This window comes from Choloepus didactylus, chromosome 2, assembly GCF_015220235.1.
Source record: "Choloepus didactylus isolate mChoDid1 chromosome 2, mChoDid1.pri, whole genome shotgun sequence".
NCBI classification, from domain to species: Eukaryota; Metazoa; Chordata; class Mammalia; order Pilosa; family Megalonychidae; genus Choloepus; species Choloepus didactylus.
In genome coordinates this window covers 2,022,544-2,041,130 of record NC_051308.1, presented here as the reverse complement: position 1 = coordinate 2,041,130, position 18,587 = coordinate 2,022,544, and the positions used below count along the sequence as shown (strand labels likewise).

Here is an 18,587-nt window from a genome sequence, read left to right as displayed (position 1 = left end):
TGGCATAGAGTCCAGGTGCTGCCCCGATGCTTGAGGAGGGTTCTCAGAGTCAGCTGTGGCCATCAGGGCTTGGTAAAACATGCTCTGTTCCTCGTGGCCCAGCAAAGCTGCAGCTGGGGATGAAACAGCTGCCAGACATTAAGGTAGCTGTCAGGACTTTAAGGAAAAAGCCAGGCTGCCCTCTGAAGCAAAGTGCTTTTCTTTTCTGTTTTTTGAATAGTAGAGGCTTTTTAATTCAGGGAAAAAACCAAAACACAAAAAAGTTTCCAACCACACACAAGAGGGATAAGGGGAGGTATCTGTACATCCAACCCTGCACCCCCACCCCCAGGTTTGGGCAGCAATAAAGGATGTGGGGAAATGGGCCCCAAAATAAAAGTAGTGCATGAGGAGGGGTGCAAAAGCTGTGGGGAATGGCGGGAGGAAGGGATGGATGAACTCAGTACTGGGAACGCCACAGGTGGGAGGCCAGTTCATAACATTTCATGTTGAGCAGACCCCCTGGACACCTTGTTTGCCCCTCAGCAGGACCAGCGTCTTGGCAGTCATGGACAGTGAAGTTGAAGCTAGGGCTCCCCTGGTGCTCTTGGTAAGAATCCATGGTGAATTCTCCACACTGCGGCAGTGAGGCCCAGATCACAGAGCACTTCTGACCCCCAAGTAGCAGCCCTTTCATGAAAACCTTGACCAGCCTTTGCCAACCAGGTTGCCAACTTCAGCTGGTGTGAGGCTGATGAAGGTTTTCCTGGGATGGTGGCCCTGAAGGAGGGCAGAGTCCTTATAGCCCATGATGGCCACACCCTGATGGGTTCTGTCCACTATAAGGTTGTCAACATAGGTGTTCCACCCAGCAAGGGCACTGCTGCTGCATCTTCTCTCCGTGCTGCTATTGGAGCTGCAGGCTGGATTCAGAATGGTGGGCTGGGGAAGCCAAGAGCTTGGGGCACGTGATGTCATCCAGACTGCAGCTCTGCTAGCTGTAGCAAAGTTCTTTTGACCATCTGGCTGGGGGAAACCTGGGACAGACCCCACAGGATGTCAGCCCTCCCCAGGCTTTCCAGATCTCAGGTCCTGCCCCATTCTCCAAAGGTGAAGCTAGTTTTTCCTTCTCCTCTCACATCGTCCTACACCTCATGCCAGCTTCAATCCCAAGGACAGAGGTGTGCGCAGCTCTATGTGGAGTGGGGTCCCCAGGCTAAGTTATGAAGTGCATCATTTCTGTGGAGCAATGGGCTGGTGCCCAGAGGTCCAGGGGGGTCCGTGGGGAGGGGTCCTGACCCGGCTAAAGCCCCCCAAGAGCTGGGTACCAGCATGTACCTCACCTTCCACACAATCATGACCATAGCACCTCCAAAGAACCATGCCAAGGATGAGGACAAAGAGAAATATGAAGAAGCAGATCAGTGGAATGAGCCATGCAGGTGACTGGATGGCTGGAGGCTAGGGGTCTCCAAGGCCAGGACTGGTGCTGCTAAAACAGAAGCAACCCATTGAGCTAGAAAATATGCCCCTTGGTGCTGCTTTCCCTGAGCAGCACCAGCTGCCCCCCACATTTCCTGAATCCTTCTGCAACGGTGACTCCAACAGGTTGTGGGGGCATAAAGATGAATAGGGGTGAAGAACTGCCTCCGTGGAGCTCATGTTTCTACTGAGGGAGACAGACAAACCTCCAGCAACTCTCATAATTACTGTACTAGAACTTTGTAGAGGACGACAGAAATGGGGTGCTCAGTTTTGCCTTGGGAGGGTGGAAAGGCTTCATAGGGAGTGACATCCCAGATGGTGGAAGAGAGAAGGCCTGGAGGTGCAATGACACATGCATATTTGGGGAGCCTGTGGCAGCTCAGGGCGAGTGGACCATGGGTGAGTGGGCAGGGGACGGCCACCCTGAGGAGGCAAGTCAGAAGGTCGATGGAGCAGGGAGAAGGGGGAAATGCTCGGGCTCCTGATGGGAAGTCGCCTAAGGAAACCCTCCACCAACCCATCCACACACACTCTCATCCTCACTGGAAGGCTGGAGACCTTCAAAGGGAGATTCTACATCCTTCCCGCCTGCTCAGTTACCTGCCAGCTCTGGCATTTTCTCCCAGTACTTCAAGACTTCCCTCAGCCAGTGACTGCAGTCTCCTTTTGAGACCTTCCTGAGATACTGTGCCAGCACCCAGTCACTCTCCCACTTCTCCTTGATGGTCCCGGCTCCAGGATGGACCGCTGTCCACTTGGTGTGGATGGAGTCAAAGAGGAGGAACATCTGTCCGTCAATGCTGAAATTCCAGGATGCCTCCCTGCATTCGTCTGCTTCGTGCTGACAGGACATCTGGGCCTCCAGGGTGGGAGGATCTGCCCCTGTTCACAAAGAGACCACCCTGTGCTCAGGACCCTCTTATCCCCCAGGAGCTGCATCTTCCTCCACAATTGGAGGGGCCTGAGATCCAGTCTCCAGGACCTGTTGTTTCATGCCCACTAGGTTTCCCATGCCTCTGAGGTTAGTCCAGTGCTCAGGCTTTTTGCACATGCAGCTGAACGTGTATGTGCAACTAAAGCCCCTCCCCATGTGTGCCCTGCTCCCTCCCCTCTCTGATCACAGTCCTGTGGGCATCCCAACCCACACCCCATGCCAACCCCTTCCCACATGTACCCCTGGTCTTGTTTTGCTCCAGTTGGACATAGTGCAGAGTGCTCCTGAGCTCTTGCTCCACATCATTCAGGGTTTGGGGCAATTCTGCCCAGACTTTGGTGGCATTTACCCTTGCCCCTAGGGGACCCAAGGGTTCAGCCTTGTAGCTGCCACACTCATAATAGAGGAAAGGTTTCTCATCCACCAAGCCTCGCACCTCACACTGGGGCTGTCCAGGCCCAGATTTGGAAATCACAGTGAAGCTGTAGCTCAGAGAGTGAGTATCTGCAGGAGAAGAATGCAGGTGAGGACCCTCAGACACTTGTCCCCCAGTCTGCATGACACCAAGACTGTCCCTGTGTGAGGCTGGGCTGGTAGGGGGTTACAGCCCTCCTGAAATACCCACGCTACTGACTCCAGGATCTTCCAGACTCCCATCTCCCATCAGCAGGGGTCCTGCCTGGCCAAGGCTTCCTCACGGCCCCCTCTCCCCACCCCTTCCCCCCATTCTCCTGGTATGACTTTTCCTGAACATCACCTTCTTTTCTCTTTCCTGACCCTGCTCCTTGCCCAGGAGATAAGAGACAGCCCAGAGAGTGAGAGATAATCAGGGGAGAGGACAGGAGGATGGGGCAGCACTGGGCAGTGAGAAGACCCCTTCTCCCCTCACACACTGGTTCCCCCATGCTGCCTCTCCGACCCCAGCACTTACTGCTGCCCAAAGCCCACCCTAAATTCCCAACATCCAGGAACTCCCTTCTGGGTGGTCACACAGCCCACCTGCTGCTGCAGGCCTGGCTCTGAACTACTTAAATCTTCTTCCACCAACCCCGGACCTCGTCCTTTCTTTCAGACCTGATCCCTTCCTGTTTTCTTAAAAGACTGAAGATTTTAGGTCCTCAAGGACACTCCTCTGTCAAACATCCTGAAGACAGCACTTCACTGTCCTCTCTGACATGTTTTATCGTAGACTCTGTGTCCACAGAGCCGAGACCCTCGGGAAGCCAAAGTCACTCCTCAGCCATGACAGGGCCCGAGGCCTCAGGAGTTGGGGCTCTCAGGCCCTTCCCTGTTGCTTCCCCAGAGTTTAAACCCAGGGAGTGCCCCCAGCCCTAAACATGGAGGACCCTTCCCAACAAACACATTACCTGGACCCAGCCGGCTGCTGCCCCCAAGACCAGGTCAGCCCAGGACCCTCCCCCCTGTACCTGCTCACCCCCAGGGCCTTCCACCAGCCCCTGTCCCTGTCCTGAAGGAGGGCAGGCCCTGTGGTCAGTGCAGGCCCCTCACGTCCCCCAGCCTGAGGACATGCAGGTCCCGTCCTCGGAGCAGCCCTCCCAGGTGATGGATGCAGGAGTCTTGGTTCTCATTTAATGGGGGAGGGCAAGTGGGCAGGTGGGGGCTCAGGGGCTCTCCCCAGTCCTCATCCCAGGCTAAGACCTCCCCACTGGGACCTCAGCTCCCTCTCTCTCTGCCTGTAGCCCTGGCCCCCCTGATACAGACCAGGCAAGGACACACTTAGGGTTTCCCAGGGCAGGTGGCTGGAGCCATCCCTCCATGAACTGGACAGGGGAGTCGCAGCCACAGATCCAGGTCTGGTTAGGTCAGCGATGGCTGTGCTGAAGAGTGAGCCCCAAATAAGAGGGGACAGCTCCCTCAGCTCCTGCTGCCTAACTAATTCAAGGTATCCCATAATGAATGAGCAACAGCACCATCTCCTTTTACAAAAGTAATTAAGAGATACAGTCTATTCTCAAGGACCTCAAGAATTTAGTGGGGAGATGACAAAATACACAAAGTACTATCGCAAAGTGAGATCCTCTTGCTCTGGGTGATTTGTTAGACCTTGGGAGGGTGAGGAAGCCCCCAAGGAAGTGACCCTCATGCTCAGCTTTGAAGGATGGCTGGTCCTTGCAGAGTATGGGATACCACGGAAGAGGAATGTGTGAGGACAGAGGCCTGGGCCACAGAGTGTTGGAGAGGGAGGTGAGAGGGGGCAAGGGGGCCAGTGGGAAATTCTGATGGGGCACTGAACCCCCAAAATGAACTCTACCAGGAAAAAAGGCTTCTCTCTCACATGTGTGCACGTGCACATGCTTGAACATTCACACGTACACATGCATATGCACACTCATGCTCATATACATACATGCTCTGTCCTTTGTCTCTGGCTTATTTCACTCAACATGAGGTCTTCAAGTTTCATCCACATTGAAGCATGAACCAGCACATCACTTCTTTTTATAGCTGAATAAAATTCCATTATATGGATATAGCATATTTTGTTTAGTCATTCATCTGCTCACGGACACTTTTGGGTTGCTTTCACCTTTTGGCTAATGTGAAAAACGCTGCCATTAACACTGATGTACAAATATCTGTTCAAGACCCTGCTTTCAATTCTTTTGGGTACCTAGAAGACAAATTGCTGGGTCATTTGGTAATTATTTAACTTTCTGAGGAACCACCAAAATGTTTTCCACAGTGGCTGACCATTTTACACTCCCACCAACAGTTTATGGCAAATTCTCCAAATCCTCACCAGCACTTATTATTTTCAGCTATCCTAGTGGACGCGAAGTGATATATAATTGTAGTTTTAAGTTGCATTTCTCTAATGGCAAATGATGTTGTTGAGCATATTTTCATGTACTTTTGGGTCAGTTGTATATCTTTTTGGAGAAATGTCTATTTAAGCCTTTGGCCCATTTTATATTGGGTTTTTTGCCTTTTTGTTATTGAGTATAGGAGTTCTTTATATATTCTGGATATTAAACCCTTATTGGTTATGTGGTTTCCAAATATTTTCTTCCATTCTGTAGTTGTCTTTTTACTTTCATGATAAACTCCTTTGCACCCAAATTTTAAATTTTGCTAAGATTCCATTTATCTATTTTTTGTTTTGTTTCTCACGATTTCAACTAAAATCTAAAAATCCATTGCCTACTAGATGCTCCTGAATATATTTCCTTTTGTTTTCTTTAGGAGTTTTATAACATTACCTCTTATATTTAGGTTGTTTATCCATTTGTAATTAATTTTTGCATATGGACTCTTTTGCATGTGGATTTCCAGTTGGCTGAGCACCATTTGTTGAAGAAGACTATTTCCCCATTGAGTGGACTTGACACCCTTGTAGAAAATCAACTGGACACAGATGTGTGGATTTAACCCTGGACTCTCAGTTCTATTCCATTAGTCTATATGTCTGTCCTTACCCCAATACCACAGTGTTTGAATTACTGCAGCTTTGTTGTAAGCTTTGAAATCAGTAAGTGTGAGTCTTTCAAATTGTTCCTTTGCAATTGTTTTGGCTATTCCGGGCCCCTTGAATTTCCATATGAGTTTGATGATCAGCTTTTCCCTTTCTGAAAAAAAAAAAAAAGGCTGCTGGAATTTGATATGGATTGCATTAGATTTGTAGACTGCTTTAGACAATATTGACATCTTAATACTATTAGGTCTTCCAATTAATGGACATGGGATGTCTAATTTCTTTCTTAATGTATTGTAGTTTTCAGGGTACATCTTTCACCTTCTCTGTTAAATTTATTCCTAAGTATATTATTCTTTTAGATTCTTTTAGATGTTATTGTAAATGGAATTGTTTTCTTGATTTTCCTTTCAGATTGTTCATTCCTCGTATATAGAAAACCAACTGACTTCTGCATGTTTACTCTGTATCCTGCAACTTTCCTGAATTCATCTTTTAGTTCTAGTACTTATTTATTTATTTATTTTTTTTTTGGATTCTTGTGTATTTTGTCATCTGCAGATGGGAATCATTTGTCTTCTCCCTTTCCAGTTTGGTTGCCTTTTATTTCTTTCTCTTCTCTGATTGTTCTGGCTAGAACTTCAAGTACACTGTTGCATAACAATGGTGATAAGGGGCAATCTTATCTTGTTCCCTATCTTAGAGTAAAAGTTTTCAGTATTCCCCACTGAGTATGATATTTGCTGTGGATTTTTCATAAATGCCCTTTTTCAAGTTGAGAAAGTTGCCTTCTATTCCTAGTTTTCTGAGTGTTTTTATCATGAAAATATGTTGGATTTTGTCAAATACCTTTTCTGTAACAACTGAGATGATCATATGGTTTCTTCCCCCTTCATTCTATTAATGTAGTATATTACATTGATTAATTTTCTTACGTTGAACCATCCTTGCATTCCTGGAATAAATCCCACTTGGTCATGGTATATAATCCTTTTAATATATTACTGAGTTTGATTTCCCAGTATTTTGTTGAGAATTCTTGCATCTATGTTCATAAGGGATATTGGTCTGAAATTTTCTTTTCTTGTGCTTTTTGCTTTTTTTTTTATTATTGTGAACTTTAAGGATAAGGATAGACATATAGATGAATGGAATAGAATTCAGAGTCCAGGGTTAAATCCAGGTTAAAACAGGGATAACTGATTTCACAAGTTGTTAGCAAATTTCAACAGTTCCACAACTTCAGCCATTTCCATTACTGTCAAATATAAATACAGAAAGGTGTTGACTCTCGATGTACAGCTCAACAGGCCTTTATATAGGTAATTTCAAAAATTGTTAGGGGTTACAGTTCCACAGTCTCAGTCCCCTCCCTATTATGCAATAAAAGGTATATACAGAAAGGTGAGGACCTTCAAGGCACATCTGAACGAGCAGCTATAGAGCAAATCCCAAAGAGTGCTATAGGCTTCAGTTCTACCATGTCATTCACCTCCTTCTAGCCATCCCAACACCCCAGCATCCATACATATGCATGTATATATATATGTATGTATAAACTTCATATGTATATATAAAGTTTCATTATTCATAGACCTTTGTTGAATCTTATCTTGTTTGTTGAGACCCCTTCCTCTCACTTAATCCCTTTCTCCATCTTCAGGGGTGTCTAGGCAGTGAGCACCCTCACTTGTTCATATTAAAGATGGTGTAGACAGTATGGGGAAGGGGGTTGCATCTGATTGTTGATCTTAAAGAGGCTGTTGCCTCTGGGTTTTAGGACTTGTCTTCTGCTCTTTTTTTTCATGGCATTAGTATCAGGGTAATGCTAGTCTCACAGAAAGAGTTAGGAAGTAAGCACTCTTATTTATTTGTTTTTTGAAAGTGTTTGAGAAGGATTAGTATTAAATCTTCTAAATGTTTGACACATTTCAGCAGTGAAACCATCCAGTCCTGGATTTTTTTGTTGTGAGGTCTCTGATAACTGATTTAATCTCTTCACTTGTTTTAAGTCTGTTGTGATTTTCTATTTCTTCTTGCAACAAGTCAGGAAATTTGTATGTTTCTAAGAATTTTTCCATTTCATCTAGGTTTTCTAATTTGATAGTACATAATTGTTCATAGTACACTCTTATAATCAATAGTAATGTCCCTACTTTCATTCCTGAGATTAGTTATTTGTGACTTCTTTCTTTTTTTCTTTGTCAATTGGGCTAAAAGTTTGATTTTATTGATCTTTTTTGAATAACAACTTTCGGTTGTGTTTATTCTCTCTATTGTTTCCCTATTCTTATTTCACTTATTTCTGTCCTAATCTTTACTAATTCCTTCATTCTACTAACGTTGGATATAGTTTCCTCTTTTGTTTCAGTTTTTTCAGGTTTGAAGTTAGGGTATTGATTTGTGATCTTTCTTCTTTTTAAATGAAGGCATTTAGAGCTACAAGTTTCTGTCTAAACACAGCCTTTACTGCATTCCATAAGTTTAGGTATTTTGTGATTATGTTTTCATTCATCTCAAGATGTTTCCTAATTTCCCCTGTGATTTCTTCTTTAACCCATAGGTTGTTAAACAATGTGTTTAGTTTCTACATGTTTGTAAATTTTCCAGTTTCATTTCTTTTACTGATTTCTAGGTTTATACCATCATGATCCAAGAAGATAGTTTATTCAAGTTTATTAAAGATTTCAATATCTTTAATTATTAAGATTTGATTTGTGGCCAAGCATTTGGTTAATTCTGGAAAATCTAACATGTGTATTTGAGAAGAATGTGTATTCTGCTGTTGTTGAGTGGAGTGCTCTCCATGTATCCACTAGGTCTAATTGGTTAATAGTGGTTTTCAAGTCCTCTCTTTCCTTATTGATCTTCTACTTGGATGTTCCATCTATTAATGATAGCAATGTACTGAAGTCTCCAACTATTGTACCTTCAGTTCTATCAATGTTTGCGTCATATATTTTAGGGCTCTGCTGTGAGGTGCACGTATGTCTATAATCATTATATCTTCTTGCTGGATTGAATCTTTTATCAATTCTATATTTTAGTTTCTTTGACTACTCAAGTAAATACTATTCCACGCAATGGGTTGATGTAAACGATGAGGATTTATTGACTCATGTTTTTGGGGCTAGGAGAAAGTCCAAATCAAGATGTCACCATAGTGATGCTTTCTCCCCAAAGACTGTAGTTCTGGGTTTGGATGTCAGTGATCCTTGGTTCCTCCATCACATGGCAATGCACATGGTGGCCCTGGCCTCTCCTGGTCCTTCCCTTCCCTTCTGGATTGTGTTGATCATCAGCTTCTGGCTCCTCCCTCTGGCTTTCTCTCTGTCTGAATTTCATTCTGCTTAAAAAGGACCCCAGTAATAGGATTAAGACCTATCCTAATTGAGATGGGCCACACATTAACTGAAGTAACCTCAATGAAAGATCCTATTGACTACTGGTTTCCACGCACAGGAATGGATTAAGTTTCAGAACATGTTTTCTTGGGATACATAGCTCCAAACCACCACAATATAAAAGCCTCCTTTGTCTCTTATAAACTTTTTTAACTTGAAAACTATTTGTCCAACAATAATATAGCCACTTTGATTCTCTTTTGATTCATGTTTGCATGGAATATCTTTTACATCTTTTATTTTCCACCTCTTTGTGTCTTTGTACCTAAAGTGATTCTCTTGTAGACAGAATACAGATGGATCATGCTTTTTCATCCAATCTGCTATTCTCTGACTTTTAATTGGGGGAAGGGGTAATCCATTTAAGGTAATAACTGAAAAGAAAGAATTTGCTTCTGACATTTAGCTATTTGTTTTCTCTGTCACATGTTTTTTTTTTCACAAAATACTCCACTACTGCTCTTTTTATTTAGTTGCTTTTTTGTAGTGTATACCCTTTTGATTCCCTTCTGCTTTCCTTCTCTCTGTATTTTTTACTAACATTCTTAGTGGTTACCTTTGCAAATACAATGACTATCTTAACCTAGTAAGAACCTAGTTTTACTAGTACCACCCTAGCCTCAATAGTATATAAACTCTTGACTCCTGTATATCAATGTCCCTACCCCATTATACTGTTACTGTCATAGACCATATCATATATTTTTGGCCCACTAACACAAATTTATAATGTTCTTTAACACATTTGCTTATTAAGTCATATGGAGGGGAAGCAGTTACAAGCCAAAAGTACAATAAAACAGGATTTTATATTTATCTTTGTAGTTATTCTTACCAATGTACTTTATTTCTTCTTATGGCTTCAAGTTACCATCAGTATCCTTTTATTTCAGCCTGAAGGACTACTTTTAGCATTTCTCACAGGGAGGGTCTTCTGGTAATGAACTCTTTCAATGTTTATCTGTAAATGGCTTAATTACTCCTTCATTTCTGAAAGATAATTTTGTGAGATATAGTATTCTATGTTGACACTTTTTTCTCTAAAGACTTTATGCCATCCCACTGTCCTATGGCCTCCATGGCTTCTGATGTGAAATCAGCTGTTAACCTTATTGGGGTTCCCTTGTCCGTGATGAGTCTCTTCTCTCTTGTAGCTTTCAAAATCCTCTCATTGTTGTTGGATTTTGAAATTTTCACTCTGTTATATCTTGGTGTAGAGCTCTTAAAGTCTACCCTGTTTGGAGTTCATTGAGCTTTCTCAATGTGGCTATTCATGTCTTTCTTCAGATTTGGTAAGTTTACAGCCATTATTTCTTCAAATACTATTTCTGCCCCTTTCTCTCTCTCTTTTCCTTCTGGAACACCAGTGGTGTTCACTTCTATTCATTATTTTTTCTTTCTCCACTTCACATCAGATAGTTTCCAATGTCTTGTTTTCAAGTTAATTGATCATTTTTTTCTGCTTGTTCTAAACTCCTGTTGAATCAGTCTTATGTGTTTTCATTTCAATGAATATATTTTGCAGTTCCAAAACTTCTGTGTGATTCTTTTTTACAATTTCTATTTTGTTAGGACACATTTTACCAATTTCCTTTAGTTCTTTCTATATGGATTCCTTTGGCTCATTGAACATATATAAGATGGTTGATTTGAAGTCTTTGTCTAATAGTTTCAATGAGGCACTTCCTTATGGATGGTTTCTCGCAAATTCTTTTCTTCCTGTGAATGGGCTATACTTTCCTGTTTCTTCATGTGCTTTTTAATTTTTTGTTCAGAACTGGGAATTCTGAATATTATGTTATTGTAACACTGGAAATATAGTTCTTTCAGTCCAGTGGGATTGCAAGGGTTTTTGTTTGTTTTGTTTGTTTGTTTGTTTGTTGCTGTTGTTGAGGCCTGGAACCATCACTTTGTGACTTTTCCAAGCTATTTTTGCTCCCAAACAGGGAATGGAAAGTGCCAAAAGGAGGGGAAAAAAAAGGTACTGCCTCTTTAAGATCCCTCTGCCAATTTTGGCCAAGGAAGTTGTTGGAACAATGACTGCCCTCAAAGCCAGCCCCCCAGAAATCTGAGGTAGCTGATCAAAAGCACAGATCAACAATCAGACCAAACACACACAGATTTTGGAGGAATAGTTCCTCAGAGCCCACTCTGGCCCCTACAAGCTGCACTAGGAGCTCGGGCTGCAGACCCCACTGCTGCCTGCCACACAGTTGGGGGTGGGGTGGGGAATGACAACCACTGCCCAGAGGGTGAGGTTCACCAATATTTACCACAATTTACCATCCTCTTCCTCCTGCTCTTCCCCAGATGCTGCACAGTGTTCCACTAGATTCCAGAGTTCCAAAATAGTTGATTCACATAGTTCCTGCCAGTTCAATACCTATTTAGGTGGAGGGACTGATTCCTGAAGCTTCCTACTCTGCCATCTTCCTATGATCCCTCTTAAATTTCATTTTACTATACCTAAGTATGGCATAACATTTACTTTAATGAAAAATGCTAGAAAGTTTGTAAAATGTTATTTTACTTTTTTTTTTTTTTTTTTCTTACAAAATATGTGAACATTGCAGTTTGGGGATGAGAACACAAAAATGCATTGTTGTACTGCAGAACAGGAGTCATTTTTTTTAGCATTGACATGCCTCTAAGGTGCCAAGGATTTGTGTTTCCCCAGTGGGTAAGTTTACTCCATCCTTCCCAAGCCACGCTGTTGGATAAAAATCAAATGTGTTTTGCTTGATATAAACAACAAAAATACACAGTGGTACCCCGGTACTCATCAATTGCTTCTAGAAGGCATAAAGAGTACCAAAAATGACATGTACCAAACAAATTTTTCCATAAAGGAATAATGCAAGTAAGTTTAAAGCATTCCCAAATGAAATCCACATTTTAAGGCAATATGTAGAAAGATATGGTTCTATATCATTACTTTACATGGGAAATAAACCCAAAGATTAATAAATACTTAGATTAAATAAAACTGAAACTTCACTTTACCTGTACTGAGAAGAGCCCACGGCTTAATGGGATGATGGGAGGAGAGTGGTGATAAGGACAGATTACATGGAGTGCTGCTTGTAAGGAGAGTCCCTCCAATAGAACATTGGGCACTTGCACTTGAGGTGTTCTTTCCCTTTTCTGAGTTTTTCAACTTGTACCACAGGCTCTGACACACTCTTTGTCACCTTCTGTTCCAGTTTGCTAATGCTGCTGTTTTGCAAAACAGCAGAAATGGATTGGCTTTTGTAAAGGGGGTTTTTTGGTTACAGTGTTACAGTCTGAAAGGCCATAAAGTGTCCAAGGTAAGGCATCGCAATCGGTACCTTCACAGAAGAATGGCCATTGGCATCCAGAAAACCTCTGTTAGCTCAGAAGACATGTTGCTGGCATCTGCTTGTTCCCAGGTGGCATTTCAAAATGGCGTTCTCCAAAATGTTGCTCTTACGGCATTTTGTCCTCTCTTAGCTGCAGCTCCTCTTCAAAATGTCACTCTCAATTGCTCTCTAAAATGTCACTCATAGCTGCTCTTTTTATGGCTCCAGTGATTTAATTCAGATCCATCCTGAATGAGTGGGGTAACACCTTCATGGAAATTATCCAATCAAAGGCCTTGCCCGTAGTTGATTGAGTCACATCTCCATGGAAACAATCAAATGATTCCAACCAAATCAACAGTAACACGTCTGTCCCCACAAGATTGCATCAAAGAACATGTCATTTTAGGGGACATAATACATCCAAACCAGCACAACTTCACTAAAAACTTATCCAATGAGGACTGCTTCTCTGTTCCTTTCAGAATTCCTCAAAAATGTGAAATTGTTTGGTCATTCAATAAATTCACATTTCTGCTTGTCAGAGCTTCGTCCAGATGATACTTCTCCACAACGTTTTGAACTTCTGCCCATTTTGCACACATTTCTTTCATCAAGGAACTTGGGACATCCTCCTTCATCTCCTCCTCACCTGAAGAAATCTCTTCAGCCACCTCTTGTTGCTGCTCCTTCTGTGGTTCCTGCAGCTCCTCAGTGCTGAGCTCTTCACGATGTTCCTCCACTAACTCCTCAATGTCAGCAGCATCGACCTCCAGACCCATGGATTGGCCCAAAGACAAATATGCTGCACAACTGTCCCCTCTGTACCCACAGGCTTAGGGTCAGCCTCAAACCTTTCGAAGCCTCTCTGAGTCACAGTTTCCAGCCACAGATTCTTCCATGCTGATTTCATTGTCCCATAAGAGACTCCATTCCAGGCCTTATCAATAAGGTTAAGGCAGTGCAGGATATTGAAATGTTCCTTCAAGAATTCTATGAGGGTCCGCTGGGTGTCAGAGATGATCTCAAAGCACCTCTGGAAAAGCACCTCAATGTACAACTTTTTAAAGTTTGCAATGACCTGCTGGTCCATGGGCTGGATGAGAGGACTAGTGTTGGGGAGCAGGAACCTTATGGTGATGAAGCTGAACTCCCCCACTAAGTCATCCTCTAGGACTGGAGAGTGAACAGATGCATTGTCCAAAAGTAGGAGAGCTTTCAGAAGCAAATCTTTCTACAGCATATATTTTTTCACTGAGGGACCAAACACTTCATTTATTTACTCAGTGAAAAATTGCCTCATGACCCAAGCTTTGCTGTTTGCCCTCCGCATCCCATGGAGTTTGCTTTTTAGGACATTATGCTTCTTAAAAACTCACAGGTTTTCACTAAGATAGACTAGTAGAGGCTTTACTTTTAAGTCCCCACTAGCATTCACACAACAATAGAGTGAGCCTGTCCTTGATTGGTTTGTGGCCTGGTAATGCCTTCTCCTCGTTTTTGATGTAGGTTCTACTCAGCATTTTTTCCAAGAGTCCAGTCTCATCACAGTTAAAAACTTGGTGAGGCCTCAGTGGTACCTGATTGTGCTCACAGACATATGGTAATGGTGGTTTGATGGGCTGAGCCCTCTACCACGGGACTTGCCCTTGGGAAGACTGTTGCTGCAAAGGAGAGGTTAGGCCTGCCTATAATTCTGCCTAAGAGCCTCCTCCCAAATGCCTCTTTGTTACTCAGATGTGGCCCTCTCTCTCTAGCTAAGCCAACTTGAAAGGTGAAATCACTGCCCTCCCCACTACGTGGGATCAGACACCCAGGGGAGTGAATCTCCCTGGCAACGTGCAATATGACTCCTGGGGAGGAATCTAGACCCAGCATCATGGGATGGAGAACATCTTCTTGACCAAAAGAGAGATGTGAAAGGAAATGAAATAAGCTTCAGTGGCAGAGAGATTCCAAAGGGAGCCGAGAGGTCACTCTGGTGGGCACTCTTACGCACAATTTAGACAACCCTTTTTAGGTTCTAATGAATTGGAATAGCTAGCAGTAAATACCTGAAACGATCAAACTACAATGCAGAACCCATGAATGTTAAAGACAATTGTATAAAAATGTAGCTTGAGAGTTGACAATGTGATTGGGAAAGCCATATGGACCACACTCCCCTTTGTCCAGTGTATGGATGAATGAGTAGAAAAATGGGGCAAAAAAAAAAAAAAAAAAAAAAAAGGCACCCAGTGTTCTTTTTTACTTTAATTGTTCTTTTTCACTTTAATTTTTATTCTTATTATTTGTGTGTGTGTGTGGTAATGAAAATGTTCAAAAATTAATTTTGGTGATGAATGCACAACTATATAATGGTACCGTGAACAATTGAATGTACACTTTGTATGACTGCATGGTATGTGAATATAGCTCAATGAAATTGAATTTAAAAAAAATAAAAAAATAAACTTGGTGAGAAATAAAACCCTCAACCTCTACATAGCCTTGAAATTCACTGACAAATTCACATCAGCCTTTTTATTAGCGCTCGCTGCCTTGCCATGCCTCACGACACTTTGGATGCTAGTCCTCTTTTTTAATATTATCAAACCAGCCATCCATGGCCTTAAAAACTTCAACACTCTGATCACTTGGTCCCGGTTTGTTTTTCAAAAGATCAGCTTGCAATACATACACTTTTTCAGGTATCATGGCTTCTGATACACTGTCACCCAATAACTGCTTCTCATTCACCCAAATTAATAGCAGCTTTTCAACTTCCTCTAGTATTTGGAAACACTGCTTTGTTACTGCTTTAACTCCATTGGCAACACCAGCCTTTTTTTATTGCTTCTTTATTCTTAATGATGGTGGAGACCGTTGTTCTAGGCATACCCTATTCCCTAGCAAGATCAGTAACATGAATACCGCTGTTGTACTTGCCTATTCTTTTTTTTTTTTTTTTTTTTTTGCTCAATGATGGTGTGAAGTCGTTCTCTTTTCTGCTCAGTGCTATCACTGCTCTTTTTGTTAGGACCCATGATGAGGAAAAAAAGTGTGAAAATACACAAAATGAACACAGAGGCTAAGATAAGACCGTAAGGTGATGTGCACAGGGCAAGAGATACCTCGTGACTAACACGTGGCCCTTTGTATTGTCTGGAAAGGGTAGTGAGTCATGAGGCAACTGACACCCACAAGTTCTAGCTTGCACATCCTGCACCAAACAAACGAGGAGTACCGGGACAAAATTTTCACATCAAAAAGTGTCACATACCAAATTTAATGAGTTTCAAAGCAGTTGAGTATTGGGGTACCACTGAACCCTGAATTCAATACAGTTTGGCAGTTCCTCACAAAATTGAAAGGAGAAACAGCATATGACTCAGCCACCCCAGGACGTGGTACACATCCAAAATACATGAAAGCAGGGACTTAAACAGATATTTGTACACCAGTGTTTTTAGCAGCTTAATTCACAATAGCCAAAAGATGGAAGCAGTCCAAGAGTCCATCAACAGATGAACGGATAAACAAAAGGTGGTATATACATTCACTGGAATATTATTCAGTCATAAAAAGTAATTAAGTTCTGATACATGAAATAATATTGATGAATTCTGAAGACATGTTGAGTGAATTAAGCCAGACACAAAAAGACAAATATTGTATGATCTTTATTACATGAAATACCTAGAAAAAGCAAATTGTGTATATATACATGGTAGATTATGGGTTATCAAGGGCTTGAGAGTTGTTATTGCTTAATAGGCACAGAGTTTCTGTTTGAGATGATGAAAAGTTTGGAGCTGTGAATGTAATTAATATCACTGAATTTTCCACTGAAAAGTGGTTAAAATGGGAAATTTTGAGTTGTATATATGTTACTAATTTTTTAAAAAAATTTTTAATAAGCTTAGCTGCTGGCTGACTCTAAAACACATTAGGAATCTAAACCACTCTCTCAGTTGGCACTCTCGTAGCTGTTATTCATTTAGAAGAGCAGATAACCAGTTTAAATGGCCTTCACTATGTATCTCAAGGGTAGTTGGGTGGAGGAAATAATGAATTAATTAATGGTTTATTTAGGACACTGACAACCAGGGTAATTGGTTTCATTAAGAATACCCAAACTCAAGCCATTATCAAAGTGTCCTGCTAATTCTTTCATTGAGCTTGAATAAAATATTAGATAAATAAATTTATTTTTATTTACTAATAACCCCACATAGATACTTTCATAACATAAGCTGGACCATTTATGAATTTGAAAATAGTTTTTAAAAAATCCTGGCTCATTTCCATAAAAGTAGACATTTTCCTTTACCTTGGCCTTCCTTCTGGAATCCTAGTAAGAGAAACTTCGCAAATGAGAGTGCAACTTATCCATGTAGGGGGAAACACTGAGGAAGTATCTTGTTTTCTTAAGCCCAAATTTATATTCTTGAGTGCTTTGAAGAATACCAGGACTTAATTTTGAGTAGCGGAGCTCCTGAGAAGTCTACTGCACAAATTCAGGGCCTTAGTGGGGAGGGAGTGGAATCTGAGAACTGGGGCGTGACTTCTGGGTTGAAGCTCCCAAGGATCTTGGATCCCAGCTCCCTGGGCCCACTGAGCTTGTGGAAGGGCTTCACTCCTTCCAGTAAAAGGCAGCGCTCACTCCCTGCTGGTGGGGAGGAAGAGGCACCTGCCTTGCAAGACAACATGCATACCCTTCAGGACCGTGTCCCCTCCTGCCCCCCAGGCCGAAAGCTAGCATCCACTCTCCACATAAACTGCTCCAGAGATGCTTAGCCTGGAGTGGCAGGTAAAGGCTCCATGCCAGAGGGTTTGTAGGATCTAGACCATATGTCCAGTGCATGGGACTGCATTCTGAGGGGGCTGGACAAGGCTTCATGGTCAACAAGGTTTACCTCAGACACCCTTTGCATGTCTCACGCCAGAGGGGAGATATCCCAATACCTGGAAAGCATGAATATTGGAGAAACCTTAAATTCCAGGGCCTCAATGGGCTGCTGGCTGCCCCACCCACCCCACCCCACCCCATCCCAGCACCAGCTCAGGCCTGGCCAGCCAGAAGGAAACTTGGCTGTCCCTGAGGCATTCAAGGGAAGAAAGCACTGGCCAAGGCCTCCAGGGCTGGCACATGGGCCCTCCTGAAACCCAAAGCCTGGGTGACCCACAACACACCTACAGCCAGAATGCCTTGAATGAGAGCCCAGGGCTATCCATTTGCACAGAAGCCAGTGGGCCACCACCCTCATAACAGAGGGAACATGATGATATTTTCTCCTCTGTGCAGACTCACCCTCCTCCTGCCCTCTCCCAGTGGGGACAGATTTTGAGCAGTGCCTCTTGTCCCAGAGACATGCACATACTCAGTGTTCCGGATGTTGCCTTTAGACAACAGCTGTATTAGCCTCTTGCATATCACCTTTTTCAAAATCATTTATGTGCTGGAAAAAACAAACTAAAAAATTGCTTATGTTAAAAAAATGGATAAAATGGGGAAATCCGTGTTATATAGGATAACAAAATTTTTATCTTAAAAAAAATTAAAGAAACCTGACAGCAGCACTGACTGCATAAATCATTTACATACAATGCAAGGAACTTCTTCCCTTACAATCACTTTTAACACTGCATGCAATAAAAACTTAGAATGAATTTTTGGTATCCATTACTAGTTTTTTATACTTTAAAAGAGAACACCTTTATAAAATAAATGAGACATGGAAATATTTTCTTTTCATCAACTTCCTCCCCATTCCCAACCAGGATTTGACTGCAAATTACTATCCTGAAAATATGTCAGATTTACAAAAAGTATAGATTTCTGTTGGCAGCTATGTTTCCAAACTAGCCATTCTATTGTAAACCACCATATAACTAGACAAAATAAGCAACTCCTTCCAGACACTGGACACCAGGCTATGTCAGAATGCCATCCCTGAAAGAACAGAAGCTCCACAGTGAGCTCTAGGATTGTCTAGGGTCTCTGGCTGGGAACAGTTCCTCTTGATGCCATGAGCCAGAGTCCAAACAGA

General features: G+C 42.5%; 1 protein-coding gene and 1 pseudogene across 1 annotated transcript in view; both read right to left on the bottom strand.

Annotated features, from left to right (window-relative positions):
• Positions 1 to 439: 439 nt before the first annotated feature.
• Positions 440 to 1,343, bottom strand: LOC119528217 (annotated as a pseudogene).
• A 712-nt stretch (positions 1,344 to 2,055) lies between these two features.
• Positions 2,056 to 18,587, bottom strand: part of LOC119528216 (UL16-binding protein 1-like) — a 26,296-nt gene continuing 9,764 nt past the window's right edge. The window contains exons 2-3 of the mRNA XM_037828851.1: positions 2,639 to 2,902; positions 2,056 to 2,346 (exon numbers count right to left, since the gene is read on the bottom strand). Coding sequence (XP_037684779.1) covers positions 2,057 to 2,346; positions 2,639 to 2,902 — 554 coding nt within the window. The 3' untranslated portion in view covers position 2,056. The remainder of the gene's footprint in view (positions 2,347 to 2,638; positions 2,903 to 18,587) is intronic.